Source organism: Malaclemys terrapin, chromosome 5, assembly GCF_027887155.1.
Source record: "Malaclemys terrapin pileata isolate rMalTer1 chromosome 5, rMalTer1.hap1, whole genome shotgun sequence".
Lineage (NCBI taxonomy): Eukaryota > Metazoa > Chordata > Testudines > Emydidae > Malaclemys > Malaclemys terrapin.
In genome coordinates this window covers 42,360,343-42,379,691 of record NC_071509.1, presented here as the reverse complement: position 1 = coordinate 42,379,691, position 19,349 = coordinate 42,360,343, and the positions used below count along the sequence as shown (strand labels likewise).

The 19,349-nt window shown below is 39.7% G+C and overlaps 1 protein-coding gene across 1 annotated transcript in view; it reads left to right on the top strand.

Annotated features, from left to right (window-relative positions):
- ARAP2 (ArfGAP with RhoGAP domain, ankyrin repeat and PH domain 2) overlaps positions 1–19,349 on the top strand; it is a 214,000-nt gene that overhangs the window by 115,220 nt on the left and 79,431 nt on the right. Inside the window, exons 16-20 of the mRNA XM_054030499.1 lie at positions 210–354; positions 3,389–3,491; positions 4,144–4,342; positions 6,484–6,547; positions 18,340–18,503. Of these exons, the coding sequence (XP_053886474.1) occupies positions 210–354; positions 3,389–3,491; positions 4,144–4,342; positions 6,484–6,547; positions 18,340–18,503 (675 nt within the window). The remainder of the gene's footprint in view (positions 1–209; positions 355–3,388; positions 3,492–4,143; positions 4,343–6,483; positions 6,548–18,339; positions 18,504–19,349) is intronic.

Below are 19,349 nucleotides of genomic sequence, written 5' to 3'. Positions count from 1 at the left end.
GCTCACAAATATCTGGTTGAAGTACCATACATTAATATTCTTTCTTTAGGGTTTTGCTATATGAGGTATAGGTATTGCTGTATGAGCGCTACAGGTGCAATCCCAGCCCTATGGAAATCAGTGGAGAAGTCATTCCTATAGCTATGTATCTTATATAATATTAATGATTGTAGTATCCTGTGACATACTGAATGTCTTTTTAACCACAGACTGCAATAAAAGGTGGTGTACTTTGGAAAGTGGCTTCTTGAGTTACTATGAAAATGATAAAACAACCACTCCTACTGGTATGATTGACATCAGTGAAGTTATCTGTCTTGTGGTGCACAAAGAAGATTCCTTTTTAAATACAGGGTAGGTTCCAAAATTAGTCATTCAAAATAAATGAAGACATTTTCTAGCCTTTGTCCTAAGAAGTGACAATGTGTTCACTATTGCTTCACATGTTCCTGGACTCTTACAAAAGAGCTGAGCTGTTTTATGTGGGTGACAAGAAATAACTAAGTGGTCTTTGGCGATTTTTTTTTATTAGTAGACAATAAAAATGTTATGCAGGGTAACTTTGAAAGGGCAGCATAAATTAAAGTAAGGAAGTCCACATTTTCTGTAAAAGGAATTTATCTTTAATATACAAATTGCTAAATGATGATAAATTGAAACATTCATTTCGGAGACTGACTTCTCCCCCAGGCCAAAACACTTGGCTTGTGCCTTTCTTCCTGCAAATAAAGGAGGGCAGTTCAGAGATGTCCAACAGTCTCTAGGGTTTGATCATGTATCTTCCAACCCAGGGCTCACTTCTTCTGAAATGAACCTCACAGCATGACTATTGAAAAGTTAAGTAATTTCTGAACAGGATGTACTTTCCAGTATAATAGATACTGTCCTAGCTACTTACAAGACTTCCACTCTATTGATTTATGCAAGAGTCTGGACACACATCTCCTTCAGGTGTCAACTCAGAGAGTGAACAGTCTAGGAAGCCAGGCATTCTTGATCTTCTGGATTTCTTACACCGTAGGTTAAAACTACGTATCGACACATCTCTGTGTCAAACACCATCATCAATGCAGGCTCATTTAAATCTCTGGTAAATGTCTCTACGGTATTGGGTTTCCTTAAGGAAACATATATTCAAATGAGCAATCAGGCCTAACTTCCCTACTTTGGATCTACTCACAGTGCTACAAGTTGACGTGAACCATCCATTCAAATCAATGGCATATATAACTCCCTTAATTCCTTTTCCTAAAGCTCTGCTTCCTGGTCACAACTACATTTTCAAAAAGTGTCTTCAAAATCTGTGTCTTGGAAAACGTGACCTTTACTGGGAGACTCTGTTGCCTAGTGGATAGAGCCCTGGACTTGGACTCGAGAGATGTGGGCTCTATTCCTGGCTCTGCTACTGGTCTGCTGTGTGACCTTAGGCAAGTCACTACCCTTCTCTGTGCTTCAGTTTCCTCATCTATAAAATTAAGCTAATGATGCTGAACTCTGCTATAAAACACTTTGAGATCTACAGATGGAAAGGGTTTGATAAGAGCGGAGTGTTCGCAAAATGGATGGACTAAATGAACCCTTTAAGGTGCCTTCCACCCCTACATTTTTATGATTCTATTTATTATTTATTGTTCTGTGAGGACAAGAATGGTCACATGGTTTAGGTTCTAAACTTGGATTTGGGGAATACATATGCACTTTCCAGCTCTGTCAAAAGACATCTTGTGCAATTCGGTTCCCATCCTAGTGAATAGGGATGATATTTCTGCCCTGCTTCTATTGTATTTGAGATTTTCAGAAAGCACAGTGATGGGAACATACATGTATCTAGACTGACAGTAGAACTGGTCGAAATCATTTCAAAGGTTAGGGGGAGGAGGGAGAAATTTTTTCCTGCTTTTTGACTGACAGAGATAGAAAAGGTAGTCCATTGTCCTCCAGAGTCTTTCACCACAGAACTTTAACTCTTCTTGCCCTAGATCTTAGGAAATCATTCTTCCCTCATTTTGCCCAAAGCCTTAACATACAGGAAAAAAACACATCATGCAATACAGTGAAATCTTGGCTTCATTGAAGTCAATGGCATAACACCCGTGGACTTCAGTGGTGCCAGAATTTCACCTTAGATGTGTGAAGAGAAATTAAAGGATACCTTAACAAGAAAAACTCCCTCATCATCTTTATCTAAAACCTCCAAAACCTCCAGAGGAAGTGCCAGTAGTATTGTATTATGTGAAGCCACAGACACACCGATTCCAAAAAAGAATCAAAACCCATTCAGCAAGTTTCAGGACAGTATCCTGGACAGAAAGGACATTGACACCCACAAAGGAAATCTGTAAAGCTGACACCTGCTGATGCATGAACACATTCATAAACTGCTACAGGCTTGGCCTTCTTTTTTTTGCAGAAGCATTGTTTGGCAGGAAGGTGCTCAACGAGGCCCAAAATAAATAAATACTACTATTACTACTAATAATCTCTCCCTAATTAATTCTACCTTACCAATTGTATCTGCCTGGGTGGAAGGTCTAGAGTTGAAAACTTCTTGCCTCATTTCCTTTCTGGGAATGATATTTCCTCCAGTCCACCCAACCTGAGAAGTTTGTTGGGTGACTATATGATGGCCTATTTAATTTCACGTCTGTTCTTAATGGAGTGGAATAAGTTGTTACTGTTGAGATGCTTAGCCTACTAATAATACGAATTTCCATATAACTCTGGAAGTGCTCACTTGGAATGAGGGTGGAGGGCCATGAACAATCTGCAAAGCTTGTAGACAAATCTGAACTGCCTCCAGTATTTGCAAGAAGAGTCACAACCCAAATGTGCTGGACTGGGGGAGAAATCTTGGCTAGGAATTCAGGCTGATTTTCTTTGATAATGGCAGCATCATTATTTTTATGTTACAATTAGCAAAATGTGAATTTTGATTAGCTAACCTTTAAAATATTGGGTATGTTTTAATATTAGTAAGGAATCATTTGCAACATCCTTTTCAGTGGGTAAACAGTCTGTTTATATTCAACAAGCATAATATGTTTTAAATGTATTGCAACAATGATTTGTCCTGAAATTACATAAAATTTCAAGATCAAATAATAGTCTTCCAATGAAATTTTCATTTCAACTTAATTCAAAGCCCAATATGCAATGCCTTCACAAAATGTATTGACCTAAAAAGTACTGTAACCATCCTGCTATGACTGCATAATATAAACGGTTTTATGGTATTAGCTACTTTATATATGTAACATTAAAAGAAAAATGCAGATGGATTTCCATAGGAATGAGAGTATGAGAGAGAGAGAAAGAGAAAAAAAAATTGAGCTCTTGGCTATTTCATATTATCCTAAATACAACTTTTTTATTCTCTTGCTTGTTTTAGGGCCATTTTTACCTTTGAAATCTACTTACTGACAGAACGTGTTATTCTATTTGGCACTGAAACCGCACATTCACAGAGAAAATGGACCTGGGCAATAGCCAAGGTAATGCTGATGATAATTATCTGTGCAAGTTAGGCCAAGAGCCTTTTCATAAGATCTAAAGTGGCATTGTTAGCTTAGAATCGTCTGGGAAACCGTTCTTTAATGTAAGTTGATGAATACTGAGCTATCTGGTGTGCAAAGGCTTTCTGTGCAGCGAAGAAAATATCTACTGTAATGTAGATGTGTATTGAGATAATGCAATGAAACACAAGGAGAATTGGTATGCAACATTCTAACACTGACCTTAAGAATATGGTTGTATATGTGCTAGTGTCTCAGTAGGTGTTAGTATCAATGGATACTGATCCATGCAATAGGAGCTTACATCAACTGAGCAGTATGGCTACAATTATGCTTCTCATATATTTTCTACTGAAATAAAACAAGGTACATAAAGGTTACATTACTTATACTAAAAATAGATCATTGACTTTGCAAGCTTAAAGAGACCAGAATTGGAAAAATGTACTATTCCTGATTTTACATTTGGTCTTAGGATTTAACGTATGTATTTATTTTTTATCCTTATTAAGGGGTGCAATATCTATCTATCTTGTCACCTCATCCCCATTTAATACATATGCATTATTATTTTGTGTATGTATAACTTTGGTATTTGCAGTGGCTTATTTTTTCTCATTTTTCTTGGCAGCATTTTGTTCCCTTCATGGCTGAATGTTTGTTAAAGAGAGACTATGATCTGATTGGCCAGCTGTACTACAAAGATTGCCATAATCTTGATCAGTGGAGAAAAGGCTGGTTTGCTATAGATAAGTCAAGTCTACATTTTTGTCTTGAAATGGAGAATGCTCAAGAGGATTCAATACATCTAAGGAGACTGCAGGAGCTAAGTAAGATTTCAGAGAATATTTGAAATGTATAGCATGTGTTCTAAGAAACTTATTCTGATCCTCGCTTTTGGGAATATCTGTATAACATTAAAATCATGAATGTCAAGGAATTCAATGCACACATCCCATTGCATGCACCAAATGCCATCCCCATCCACTCTCATACTGTACTGTCTATCTATATCTGTTTCTCTCTTTCCATTGGTTGCCCAGATTAAAGCTATTTTCATAGCATCATAGTAAACCAAGTCTGGTCTAGCTATAGTGGAATCTTTATTACAAGAGTGCAGGATCATAGAATAATATATGACCTATTGGGTCTGTTGTCTTTTTTCCCTGTCAATACAGAAACATTCAGTGTGTATTCTTGAGACGATTGACTGTTCTAGTTTAGAAGTATGCAAATTTACTGGAAAATAATAGTCCTCTTGGGAAAACTATTTCACCATCTAGTGTTTTTCACTCTTCTGTTACTTTAGTATCAAATTTTCCTTTGCTCAATTTCATGATGCGAGGAAGATAGGAATATATGTATTTAATACATTCTATAGTAGATTACACTGTGCTCCATAATGGAGTAATTAGATTTTGGAGCCCTCTTTAGTTTTATAATTTAATTATACAGAGCAGGGCAGCATGGAATATAGGGCGGGGGGTGGGAAAGATTAGAAATTATGCTTTTCATAAATTTTATTATCTCTTTATATATAGTTCTTCATACATGCTATTATTCTTATCTATTTGTAGCTCTATCCATCTGCACAGCTATTATATATGAGACTGTTCTGCACTTCAAGCAAGAAGTAACTTAAAAGCCAGCAGACCTCTTGGCCTCCTTTAATTTCCCCATCAGTACTGTGAAAGGCATCTATTTCTTCATGAATTCACATACCTCTGGCTCTCGTTTAATCTTTGGAATACTTTCTGAGCTTGACTTACAGTTGTCAGGTTGTGGTCATCAAAATCTGAAACAATTGCATTGGGATTAGTTATGAGAATTCAGAATTTAAGGTTTTTTTGGCTATGCATTTGCCTGTGCAAGGATGCATGTTGGCCTAATTTTTGAATATTGGTCCTTCGGCAAGTAGTATTGCTTCGATTCTGATGATGGAATGGACATCGTGTAATACTAGTCACATAATTCCTTCTGAATTCCTAGGTACCCTAGGTGTCCATCCTCCTTAGATTCTGACTTTTCAATTGCCAAAAAGTAAGGGTCTTTCCAACTAATGAGGAAATTGAATTATATACTGGTCACTGAAGTTTGCAAAATAATGGCTCTTCAGAGTCACTCGCCACTTTTTCTCCCATCTTCCATGTGTTCAAGTAACAGTGAATTTAAATGAGGTATTGTGTATATGTGACACAAAAACGGAAGCTACTGGCATTTGATTCATGCACCAGGATACGCTTATTGAACTTGATTGAAATTCAAAATTTTGCTGTCTCTTGAGGTAGGTGGCAGCATGAAGATATTCCACAGACTCTTTGAAAGAGATTACCTATTCAGAGAGCCCAGTTTGTAGATAGACACAACAATGCTTCAACTGAGTTTTACCTATCAAAGCTTTTACTGATTAGATAATACTGCTTATAAAAATATAGTGGAGTATGTATATACTTGATATGTATACTTTATATAGGCGGGTGTCTATGTACATATGTATACTTATGTACACCTATATAGACACACACAATATAAATCAACATAATCAAGAGTGGAAATGGTCTTCACACTACACTAGTTAGTTTTCCTCCATAATATGATATTGTAAATATTCACAGCCATTGGAATGCAAGCAAGCTGACAGGTTCAAGAATCCAGTTTACTTATGCACCTGTACAGTACTGTAACATGCTTTTTTTCCAGGTCAAGGTTAATTTGATACAGCAAAACAGTGAGGTGGGAGTTACAATAAAAATCTGCTTATTTTTACTTGGTTATTATTCAGGTTGTTTTTCTTGATATACTTTTGGAGCTATTGTAATTTATTTTTATGCTTTAATAATTTGCCATATGTTCACTTGTTCAAAATGCATGCTAAATCTAAAACATTTTGATGAGCTTCATGTTCCTTTGGTCATTTAAAATTTGTTGCACATATTTCCAAGAGGAAAATGTCATTATGTTTTGTTTTCAGCAATCAGCAGTGTGATTCAAAATGGAGAAAAAATAGATGTCTTGCTGCTTGTTGAAAAAGGAAGGTAAAGTGTTCATTTGTATATTATCAATTTTAAAACTTTAGTAGATGTGGTCTGATTTTTAGGCTGATTGGGTTTTAGGATTCTTGCTTATCTGTCATGTTTTTGCAGTTGTGGTTTCTAAGTAAATTGTGGCCTTTTAAAAGAAAAAAATTGCTCTGTTATTAAGTAAATCTTAAATTTGTGTCAGAAAATGCTAACAGTGTATTTTAAGTAAGTAAAATTTTCATATTGAGAGATTATTCCATCACTCATATCTAGGCCTCTTCAGAAAGCCCTAGTTTTCTTTCCCAAGTAGACAAAAAGAACAAGAACCCTTCTAAAATTTTCACACTGCTTCTGTCTTTACATGACTACTATATCCCAGGTTCTTTATTTAAATCAATTTAGAAGTAAGAGTAGAAGGTGGTATGTGTGGTTCATCCTTTTTATTCTTAATTTAATGCATGACTTTAATCAGTAACATACTGGTAGAAAAAGGACTTTTTGATACTAGTTGCAAGGGAATGTTAGTGAAGCGATGTCTATTTCAAAGTAGAATTTTGTAGTTTTGCTATCTAAACTGTGCAATTTTCCTTGTACAGACAAGGACAAGTATACTCAATAACTGGTCAAAGCTACTTCTTGACTGATGTGAAACCTTTATAGAATTAAGATGAAAAGCTTGCACATTCCTTAGCTATGGTTTAGTTGGATAAAACTAAGTGAAGGATGGCTTACCCAAGCCGTTCGCAGTTTCCTGCCAGCAAGATAGCTGAAGGAAAGCAAGCGTGATGAAAACAAAACTGACAAGATAGTGATAAGGGGTGTGAAAATGAAAGACTCTTTTCTTCATGCAAGGTTCAGACCTTAGGAAAACAGTGTTGGAAGTCTAAAAACATTCTCAGATTAAGGGGAAAAACCCTCATCTGATAATGGGACTGTTGATAATTATATGATATTGAGGGAGTGAACAATGTGCAGGTAAGTACAGAAAACAATGATACTCGGACTAGTGGACCGTTTGGACATCTGGTGATGGCAGAAGATAGGTTGTTTTCTCTTTCATTTTTTTGTGTGGGGGGGAGACAACAATTGCAAAGTTGCATTTATGAATGATTTGATTGCCATTATAGCAAACCTCCAATATCCTAAATACCTGTTACATCTATGTCCCAAGTAAATTATTGTCTTACTCTAGGAAACTCATCTGTGTCTCCGGTATTTTAATTCTCTCATAAGCACTTTTTAATTTCCTAAAAATGTATTGCACATCATAACTGAATATGGCAACACAGATGGAAAACTAACACCTTTCCCTGAGCCTTTTTTTAAAAGAAACATATTGAAAGGCTCAGTGATAAAACACACAGCCCAACTAGGGACAGTGGGTATGCTATTCAACCATAGTCCAACAGATTATACCATACATATAATTTCAGAGATATCAGTGCTCGGAAAAGCTTCTAGCTCTAAGTCAGATTTTATTATTGCTTTCATTATAATATTTCTGTCAAGCAGAGACAAGTTTTCCCTGAACTGCTTTGATAGTTTAATGGAAATTCTGAACTATTTGGAAGTAATTCCAGCAGGGGCATCAACTGAATTTTTTTTTTTTTTTTTTTTTTTTTATGGTGAGCATGAATATGTTGAATTTTTCTCCACTTAAGTCTGCCACACTAAATTTAAATGCATAGTGTTCACATTATCTGAACCATTAAAAGCCATATGGATATAAGAGCTTTGGCATAGTAATGGTTTCTTAGGATATTACTCTATAATTATCCAGGTTTTCAGCATGCCTGCCAGATATTGTCTCTGTTAGTGATATGCAATTTATTGCGGCATGATTTTGAAGAGTTAAAAATACTACTTTATTATGGTTTCTATTCAGCTTTGATATATGAAAACAGCAGATTAACTCGTTAGTACATCTATATGGAATTCCTCAATATTAGTTAGTATTGACCAAATGTGTGGTGGTGATGAAACAGCAAAGCCTCCAGACTTTCATATTATGTTCATCAACTTGTGGTCATGTTTTTGTAGTGTACAATTTGCTAAATGGAGTTCCCGGGGCTTCTAGGCATGATGAATCTATATTCTGCTATATTGAAATCTTTGGTATTACTTCATAAGTCATTTAGAGAAAAATTGCACAGTCCAAAGTATCAATAAGTAGCTAATAGGAATGAGACAAGATGAGAAAAGTTTGTTACAGAATTATTAGAACTTCGAAAGTGAACAAAACACTTAAAATTTCTTTGCGTCAGTGAATGAATCAAGATGGCAGATCTCCTGCCTCCTCTTTTTTTTTTTTTTTTTCCCCTCAAATACAGTTGGGGGAAGTAACGAAAATACCTTGAGTGAAATCCTGGCTCCAGTGAAGTCAATAGGAGTTTTGCCATTGACTTTGGTGGACTAGAATTTCATCACTTGTTTGTTTGAATGGTTCATGTTTTCATAAGTAACACTGGCAAAGAAAGGATGGGGGGTGGGTTTAACCACTTGCATAATTACTTATGAATCTTTATGCCTTAAATTACACTTAAAATATACGTGTGCTGTCATAGCACAGGAGGTTTGGTACATAAAAATGATTCATAATGTGACAATCTAAAAGTTTGCTGACAAATTTGACCTATAAAGGAAGGACCAGGCACAGAGTTTTATTAATCTTGATGATATTCTGGTCATAGTAATAAAGCTGCATGGTGTTATTAAGTCTAAAATTATGTTACCTGAGCAAACCCTTTGCTTATTTCAGAGGCTTAACTTAGGCTCCAGCCCACACTGAAAAGGAGGAAGGGACCTTGCATGTATTTGAACTTTGAGAGAGCCTTTGATAAACATTCTTAAGCAACCTAAGCAGTCATGGGATAAGAGGGAAGGTCCCTTCATGGATCAGTAACTGGTTAAAAGACAGGAAACAAAGGGTAGGAATAAATAGTCAGTTTTCAGAATGAATAACAGTAAATAGCCATGTCCTCCAGGGACCTGTTCTGGTATCAGTACTGTTCAATTTATTCATAAATGTTTTAGAAGAAGGGGTAAACAGTGAGGAGGCAGTTTGCAGATGTTACAAATTTACTCAAGATAGTTAAGTCCAAAGCAGACTGTGAAGAACTACAAAGGGGTCTTACAAAACTGGCTAACAAAATGGAAGATGAAATTCAGTGTTGATAAATGCAAAATAATGCATATTGGAAAACATAATCCCAATTATTCAAACAAAATGATGGGGTCTAAATTAGCTGTTACTACTCAAGAAAGAGATCTTGGAGGCATTGTGGATAGTTCTCTGAAAACATTCACTCAGTGTGTAGCAGCAATCAAAAAAGCTAAACATGTTAGGAGCTATTAGGAAAGGGATAAATAACAAGACCGTAAATTCATAATGCCACAGTATAAATCCATGGTATGCCCATATCTAAAGCAGTGCTTGCAATTCTGGTCGCTCCATCTCAAAAAAGACACATTTGAAATGGAAAAGGTACAGAGAAGATGATTAGGGATATGGAATGGCTTCCATATTAGGAGAGATTATTCAGCTTGGAAAAGAGATGGCTAGGGAGATATGATAGATGTCTATAAAATCATGACTCATATGGAGAAAGTGAATAAGAAAGGCTTATTTACCCCTTCACATAACACAAGAATTAGGGGTCACCCAATAAAATGAATAGGCAGCAGGTTTAAAATAAACAAAGGGAAGTACTCCTTCAAAAAATGCACAGTCAACCTTTGGAACTCATTGCCAGGGGATAAAGTTGTGAAGGCCAAAAGTATAATGGGATTGAAAAAATATTTAGATAAGTTCATAGAGGATAGGTCCATCAATGGCTATTAGCCAACATGATCAGGGATGTGACCCCATGCTCTGGGTGTCCCTAACCCTCCAACGGCCAGATGCTGGGCCTGGACAAAAAAAAAAAAAACACCTCCATGAGGGGCGTAGCTCCCATCGCTGGTACACTGTCTACACTGGCACTTCACAGCATTGAAAGAGAAAGTTGCAGCGCTGTAAATTGCCAATATAGACAAGCCCAGAGTCTTGCTACGGAGAAGTGCACAAGATTTTCATAGTTTTAATGTATGATGAAAGGCTTATGAGCAGGGGCCAGCTTAAAGATTTTCAGTTACAACCACAATATCAGCACCAATTCATTCTTCTACTTGTGTGGTGCCTTCTCCTCGCCAGGATTAGATAATAGCAACATGGCATCTGGACTGTTTCACAAAGTCACCACCTGCTCAGGTACAAAGGTAATGGTCAGAGCATATTAATTAAGCACAATAGCAAGTAGAAGATTGCTCTGACAGAGCTAAATCAGTCTCAACCGTTCTCAGTCTATAGTATTTCTCTTTTTAAATTTCTAGCTCCTTGAAAAAGATTTGAGTGAGACAGTCTGTTAAGGCAAAACTCCAATGGACTGGCCAAATTTACAATCCTTTAAACCTATAAAACAAAAAACAAACACTTGAAATTTATTTTGATTTAACATTTAAAAAAAAAAAAAAAACTTGGAACACAGAGGTGTTTTGGTTTTACCTGGTGACATTCAGTAAGACATAGAAACTGAAGCAGCAATCCTTTTTCCATCTCCTGTATCTGGAGCGCCCCACAGTCACAGGGTAGCCTTATACTGTAGCTACACATACATATATATTTCTTCCCTCCTGTTGGTTCTCCCATCCAGTTTGCTCCTTCATGCTATATCCCTAGTTCTCCTCCAGCAGGCACTACCCATTTGACAAATCCATCTCCCATTCGCTCCCTCTGTTTCCCTTGCTCTCCCACTACTGGGTGACTGATCAAGTTGGGTTGGAGAGTCTAGGTGGCTTGCTGGTGGACTGTCTAGTGGGGAGAAGAATAGTGTCTGTGAACAACTGTAGATGAGTAATGGAGCATATATTATAAATCGTAACATAAACTAGTATAATTATTATTGCTGGGGTATAAAAGATATTGTACTGTAGAAGTTATTGGTCAGGCTCATCATTTTTAAGAAAAGGAAGTATTCATCTCTGGAAAAGTTTATGCTAAATCACTGGAGTTTTCCTTTAAGGAATAATGAGTTATTATATAAGCATATTTTTATTAAAGGTGTTTTCTTCAAGAGACACTTCCCCACCTCCTCTTAAGTGTGGGTGAATATTTTCAGACCAGAATGTGATCCAGATGGTGCTTGTTTCTCTTGCCCTTTTCTTGTACTTAGGGTATTTGTTCTTATTTAGATGATAACCGCTTCCTACATCGTGGTATAATTTAATTATACTGATGGTTCATTACTTACATTGCTTTCTTGGTTACCTTTTGATGTCAACAATAAGACTTCTTGTGAAATGCAATCATGAGCATAAAATGGGGGTGGAAACTACTGACATCTCGGGGTTAATCTAGACATAAAACACAAAGTTGTACATAGCTGAATGGACGTTCTCAGTGCTACCATAATGATGTTGTGCAGGGGTATAAAGACCTTCAGTTGCCATTTGAAAGATTGCTGAACTTTGCCCCTTGTTGTTATACTTGTCTGATTCTGACCAGCTTCTTCACTTTTGTCCTCTTTCAGTTATGCCCTTCCAGTTAAATAAATATAACAATCTTCTTGGTAATTTTCCACACATACTGATTACTAAGTGCCAGCGGAAAGAATGTGAATGCTTAGGCCATGATCCTGCAAACTGCTCCATGCTGGTGGATCTGCTTCCAACAGCCCAGTCCCGCATTATAAATTTCTTGGGGCAGGGACCATTTCACCTCAAATTTTATGTCTTGTGAGCAGTTTCATTTTATCAGTTTTGTTTACTGGTAAAGGGAAAAATAGATTAAGAAGCTGTGGTTGACTTGCAGCACAGCTCAGTGCCCTTTATGACAGGTGGACCCTGGCTGAAATCTGATTCTTATTCCAATAATAAGCATTACTTAGATAATGCAGCATTTGCTTAGTGTGTTCCACTGTTAAAAACCTTAATTTGTACAACCCACTTACCGTATATACTCGTTCATTAGCCCTTTCATTTATAAGCCGACCCCCCAAAATGGATAGGTAAAAATAGCAAAAACTGTATGACCCTTTTATAAGCTGACCCTATATTTCAGGGGTTGGAAAACTTTGGTTCCCAGCCCATCAGGGTAAGCCGCTGGCGGGTTGGGATGTTTTGTTTACTTGGAGCTTCTGCAGGCATGGAGCCCCTCAGCTCCCTGTAGCCACTGTTCACCATTCTCAGCCAATGAGAGCTGTGGGAAGTGGCTTGCCTATTGGCTGGGAACGGCGAACTGCAGCCACAGGGAGCTGAGGGGCTCCATGCCTGCAGACGCTCCAAGTAAACAAAACTGCAATGTATTAGATCAGGGATTGGCAATCTTTGGCATGCGGCCTGCCAGGTTAAGCACCCTGGTGGCTGGGCCGGTTTGTTTATCGGCCAGTTGAGACTCCCACTGGCCGCGGTTCGCCGCTCGAGGCCAATGGAGGAGTCAGGAAGCGGCGCGGGCCAAGGGATGTGCTGGCCACCACTTCCTGCCACCTCCATTGGCTGGAGCTGCGAACCGCGGCCAGTGGGAGCCACGATTGGCCGAACCTATGGATGCGGCAGGTAAACAAACCGTCCCGGCCCACCAGGGTGCTTACCCTGGCGGGCCGCGGGCCAAAGGTTACCGATCCCTGTATTAGGTATTCAATTCAATGATTCCATAGAATTTAAAATTATCAAATTTTGATATAGACCCATTTATAAGCCAACCCCCGGTCTTTGATGCCTCATTTTTTTTTTACCAAAAATATTTGGCATATGAACGAGTATATACGGTACTTTTTTGAGTCAACTTTTTAAACCCTTATTGCAATTCTGCCATTTTGATAGTATATTTTCTTAACTGTACTTTAAAATGTTTGTATACAGTATAGGACATTTGGAGAGCATTTCATATCTAAGTTGCTGTGCAAAATAATTGTCAGTTTGTATGAAGGGCAGGCATTTATAAACATAATAGAAAAAGGATTTGTTTTCAAAGATTGAAATTTATAAAAGAAATAATAAAGTCCATTTGAGTGTGTTATTGACAGGTGATTCAATCGTGAGCAGAATGAGACACCAGCTCCTTTTACTGTTTACTGATTTACTTTGTCTTAAGCTGTGAGTGGATCTCTCTCTAGTAGTGGGTTTTGTTGCTTTTTTGCTGCTGTTTGCTGAAAAATGTGTGGGCAAAGAGATGAAAGTGACATCAATAGATGATGCTAGAGCTGCAAAGCTGTCCCTCCAAATATATATAGTACTATAGAAAATCTTGTAAACTGTATTACACTTATTCCCACATACTAGGGGATGCTTCAGAAACCATTTCCCCCGCCCCCTTTCCTCTTCATACCACCTTGCCGTTGGTTTGTAACATCACATTCTTACAGACAAACATACCAAATATGGCTTAGGGTTAGTAAAATGTCTCATCTGATTTGTTAGGAAAGGGTAAATTAAATCTTATTCAAGCGCTTGCTCATGTGGATTCCATTCTAGGTGTGTGTGCGCCCATGTGCACAGTCGTCAGAGATTTTTGCCTTAGCGATAGGGTCGGCTGTAGTACCCCCTTGAGTGCCACGCTCATGCATTGGTATATTAGGCGCTGCCGAACCTATGCCCTCTCAGTTTCTTCTTAACGTCTGTGATGGTTGGTCGGAGTGCCTTGTCTTGCATCGCAAGAGCATTAGCAGTTCTTACAGTCCATTGTTCTGTCTTCTTTATTGTTAGTTGATATGTATTTAGCTAGACCTAGACCTTTAAGTTAACTGTTAGCATAGTAGTTTAGGCGTTGGAGTTCCAGTGGGGTCCCAGTTCGTATCCACCGTCAATGAAAGGATCAGGTGAGTAGCACACCAAAAAATAAAAATGCCAACAGGATGGACTTGTTTGGCAAGAAAATTTATTTGACAGCCAGCCTGTAATTTTGCGTGTCTAACTATCAGACCATGCTAGGCCTCACTTCTCAACTGCTAGAAGAGGGCCTCATCCTCCCTGATTGAACTAACCTCATTATCTCTGGACTGATTCTTGCCTGCATATTTATACCTGCCTCTGGAAATTTCCACTACATTCATCTGATGGAAGTGGGTATTCACCCACAAAAGCTGATGCTCCAGTACATCTGTTAGTCTATAAGGTGCCACAGGACTCTTTGTTGCTAGGCAGGAACAATTTCAACCTGTGGGACTCCATCAGCAAGTTCAAGGAGAGTCTCCTACAGGACCAAGCCCAGGAGTTTGCTGGCTTGGTGGAAGAGGGCAAAGCAGTGGTGAGAGGCACCCTCCAGGTGGCCTGGGACGGTACGGACTCAGCGGCCTGGGTAGTCACCATGGTGGTGGTCATGAGGTGCACCTCCTGGTTACTGTCTTCTGGGCTGTCCCAGGAGATGCAGACTACCCTTCGGTACCTCTTGTTTGAGGGAGCAGGGCTCTTTTGAGCTGACTGACGCATGGCTCCATGGCCTTAAAGACTCCTGTGCCACCCTCTATTCCTTGGGCCTACACACCGCTCTGCGGGCTAGAAAGTTGTTGTGTCCCCCACCGGCTCTGCCTCCATCGAGGTCCTGGGTGTTTCCTGGTACAGCTCCTACTGGAAGAAGGACAGAGACAAAGGATTTAAACAGCGTCATCCTTCATCTTCCCATTCCTCTTCCCATTCCTCTGCCCAGCCTGGTTCTTCCAGGGGTGAAGAAAGCAAGAAGCAGACCTTTTGAGGATGCACCCAAGGATGGTGCCCCAGTCACTTCCCAGGATCCACCCCCCTGCTCTTTCGTCAACCGCCTACGCCCTTTCCGGTTGGCTTGGTCGCGACTGACCTCAGACTGTTGGGTATCGACATAATCTTTGCCCTGCGATTTGTGGCCGACCCTCAGTCCCACCCACGCCCCGCTCCCCTTCCCTCTTCAGGGACCTCTCCTCATTCTGGAGGTCAAAAACCTCCTATGCCTGGGGGCGGTAGAGGAGGTCACCCCAGACTTGAAGGGGAAAGGGTTCTACTCCCTCTACTTCCCAATCCCAAAAGCAAAAGGGGCCTCAGACCCATTCTGGACCTGCGCTGCCTCAACAAGTCTCTCAAGAATTAAAATTTTACATAGTCTCTCTGGCCTCCATTATTCCCTCCCTGGTACACTGCCCTTGACCTGAAGGATGCATGTTTCCATTTTCCCAGGGTACAGACATTTCCTCTGTTTTATATTGGGCCACCGCCATTTTCAATTCACGGTGCTGCCAGTCAGGCTCTCGGCAGCCTCAAATGTTTACAAAGTGCATAGCTCCAATGGCCACTTACCTGAGGCACTGAGGGGTGCAAATTTATTTGTACCTCGATGACTGGCTTATAAAGGGCTGGTCCCAGGATCAGGTGTGGCGGCATCTCAATCTGATTTTCTCCACCTGTCATGACCTGGGGCTTTAATAAACAAGAAAAAATCAACCTTCATTCCAGTACAACTCAGAGTTCAACAATGAACTCAACTCGACTCTACTCAGGCCAGAGCCTTCCTCCCTGAGGCTCAGTTCCAAGCCATGGCAGAACAGGAAATGCCCCTTTTTCTGCTTGATCCAGGGATTGACAGAGGCTCCCTTTTGGATGCTTTTCTGCTCCCGTGGTAGGAGGCTGGATTTCATTTTCCCCTCTCTCCCTGTTTGGTGCTGCTATACATGCTGAAACTGCTTCTCCAGCTACTCCTGCCTGCTTGGCTGTCTCTGCCCTGGAGTTTAGGGTAGGATCAATGTTATATTTTTGAGAGAAGCTTGAATAGCTACTTTCATACACTCAGAGTTTAAGGCCAGAAGGCACTTCCTGCATAACATAGCCCAATGTCCTGTCCAGCAATTGTAGCCAACTTCTGCTGTAGTAGCAGAATTTTCCAGCCTTGGAATCCTGGAAACCACAGGGCTGTCATCAAAATATAGCTCTCCTTTTCTTCATTCTTTGTTACAAGGAAGCCAATGCCACATTCGCTCCTTTATTAGATTTAGGATCTATTATGACAGCTTTCAAATTTTAGAAAACAAGGTGAATTATCGAGTTACAATATATTTTGGTATGCCACTTAGTGACTCTGAGCTGAGTGGAATGACTGGAAGACGTTGAAAATATTTGTACCTACAGTATGCTGCTTTCCTATGTGTATTAGAATTCTATTATTGAGGTTTCCATTCACTTCCTTTGAGCAACATTCAACCACAAGATAAATCCTGTTATTTTTCAGCAGCAAAAAGAATGAATAATGCATAAGTGTGACTTTGCAGAGAATGCTGTGCCCATCATATTGGAAAGGAACTGAAAGGATCCTCCCGCTCTTCACTAGCATTCTGAATGGCTGCCCAAATGTGCTTGGAAGCAATGCATTATCTCCTGTCAACCTCTGCCCCCAGAGTCCGAGAGCACGGCCCCTGCAAAGCACTCCCTCTCTTTGTGCCCAGTGTGAGACAGACCAGCCTACTCGTTTGCCATATGGTACAATGTGTGCTATCAGATAAGGACAGGTGGTGAAGCAGTACTTCTGAACGAGTGGTATTGGAAGCCAAATTCTCAGAGAAGCAGTTCAAAATGGTGACTATAGCTGCTCACCTTTCCGCAGCCCCAGAATGATTTGTATTTTCACAATCCCTATTGGAGCACATAGGGAGATTTAAAATCAGGCCAGATAAGAGCACGTCTATTGTCTGGGTACAGATTTGAAAGAGGTCTCCAAGATGCAGGGCTGCTTCAGTGCCTGCTGTGTTTTGCACCTCTGATCCTGCCACAGGACCTGGCAGGCCTGAAGGCAACTGAGGCATCACTTGGCTGGTCTTGGCTGTGCTGCAACGTGCTATGAATGAACTCGGCACAAATCATTGTAAATAAATAAAATGTTACTAATTCATAGAGTTTTGTGCTAAACAATCACAATAAATCTGGTTCATATTCTCCTCCTGCTGGAAAAGGAACGAATCTGGGAATGGTCATTAGATAACTGAACACTTTCTCTATACGTAGACCATTAAACAAGTCTTGGAGCTGCCTCCCAGGAGCCAAAGCTAAGTAAGGGCAAACAGAGTGAGGATTCTTACAGTCAGCTTAAATAACAGCCAAACTGAATGGTTCAGGGTAAGGAAATGAATAAAGAAACTGGCTAAGTTACTTTTCCATGGTGCTCAGAGTTTCTTCTCCCCACTCTGCTTCCCTCACCCAGATCTATAAAATTCCTGGAGAATCACTGCTCTGTATAGCAGAGAGGATGGGGGAAGGGAATTAGTTCAGGTAGCTCAGCTTCCCCACAGGGACTTCCTCCATCCACACCCTTGGCCTAGATTGTCTCCAGTTCTGGATCTCGGGGAGAAAACAGAAAAGAGAAGGATACCATTAATTCATCTTAAGTTGGGAGTGAGGCTGTGGTCTCTACCGAACTGTGACTCGGTCCTGAGTGTGCACTGCAAGAGTGGGTGCACAAGAGCAAAAAAGAATAAAGCATTAATAAAGGGCCCCATCCCAAATCCTGCGTCAAGGTCCATGGATTCTATTCTGTCTCTACTGTAACACATGCTGGCACCAGTATATAATACTTGTACTACTGTGGATAATATTTTGCTGAAAAATGAAAGCACTAAAAGTAGAATAGGCCATTACAACAGCCTCCTGTAGTATATTTAAGTCAGGTGCTCTGATGCCTTATTTCAAATATTACCTTGAGCCTTTGAATCTATTTGCGTGTATTCATTTTTCATGAGAACTACTGTGCTGCTTTGGAAAAGTGAGACGTTTTCTATCTTTCCCTTATTACTGTTTCAAAATATTTTCCAACTTTGCAGAACATTATACATCCATGGTCATACAAAGTTGGATTTCACGGTCTGGCATACTGCAATTGAAAAAGCAGCACGTACAGATGGTAATGCCTTACAAGATCAGCAGCTCAGCAAAAATGACGTTCCTATTATAGTGAACAGCTGTATAGCATTTGTTACACAGTATGGTAAGTGGAGTAGAGATTTTATTCAACTCGCTGAACTCCTAGGATCATTCATATAATACTTAAGAAGCATCTCTATCAGATTGCATTGAATGAGTTTATGTGCTACTGTAGCTAAAACTCATACTCATTTATTGACACTGTCACTGCTTTCAGCAGGTGCTTTGTGTTGCAGTGGTTTTTGATGTGTTAGAGATGTACAGTGCAACGTACCTGATTATAAGTGAAACTTTGGGAACTGCAATTTGAACGTGGCTGGCAATCCATGCGTCCCCTTTATAATTTTATGTTGTGGAGTTTGATTCACTGCATGGTTAAGCCCAAGCTTTAAGCCCCATATGGCAGCCCCACATGCAGTTGTGCAAGCTCTCTGTAACCCCCCTCTGCACCTGAGCACCCAGAGCTGGTAAGCTGAGCCCAGGAAGTGAATAAAATCAACCAGGATGAAAGAGCAGGCTGAGCATATATCCTGAGAGATCTCCACAAACTGGGATCCCAGACTGTATTTTTAAAGCTACTGCTCCCTCTCCGACCTCTTTCACCACCTGGCAGAAGAGCCAAAGGAGGACAGGGGCATCTATCCTCTACTAAGGTAAATCTCTCTGGAGCACAGTTTCCTGTAGAGGGTATGTGAAAATTGCCTTCACCCTTTGCACCATTGAGAATTAATGAAGCCTAGTGTTCTGAACCCTATAAAGACATGCTTCCAGAATATTAGTGTCCATGGCCTCTGTCAGCATGGAATAGGTTTAATGAAGCGTGATCCATACATACATATTTTAACACTGATGGTTTGTCTAGCTGAATAACTTTTGTTTTGAATATGGTAATGCTGTCTTATGGTAAACC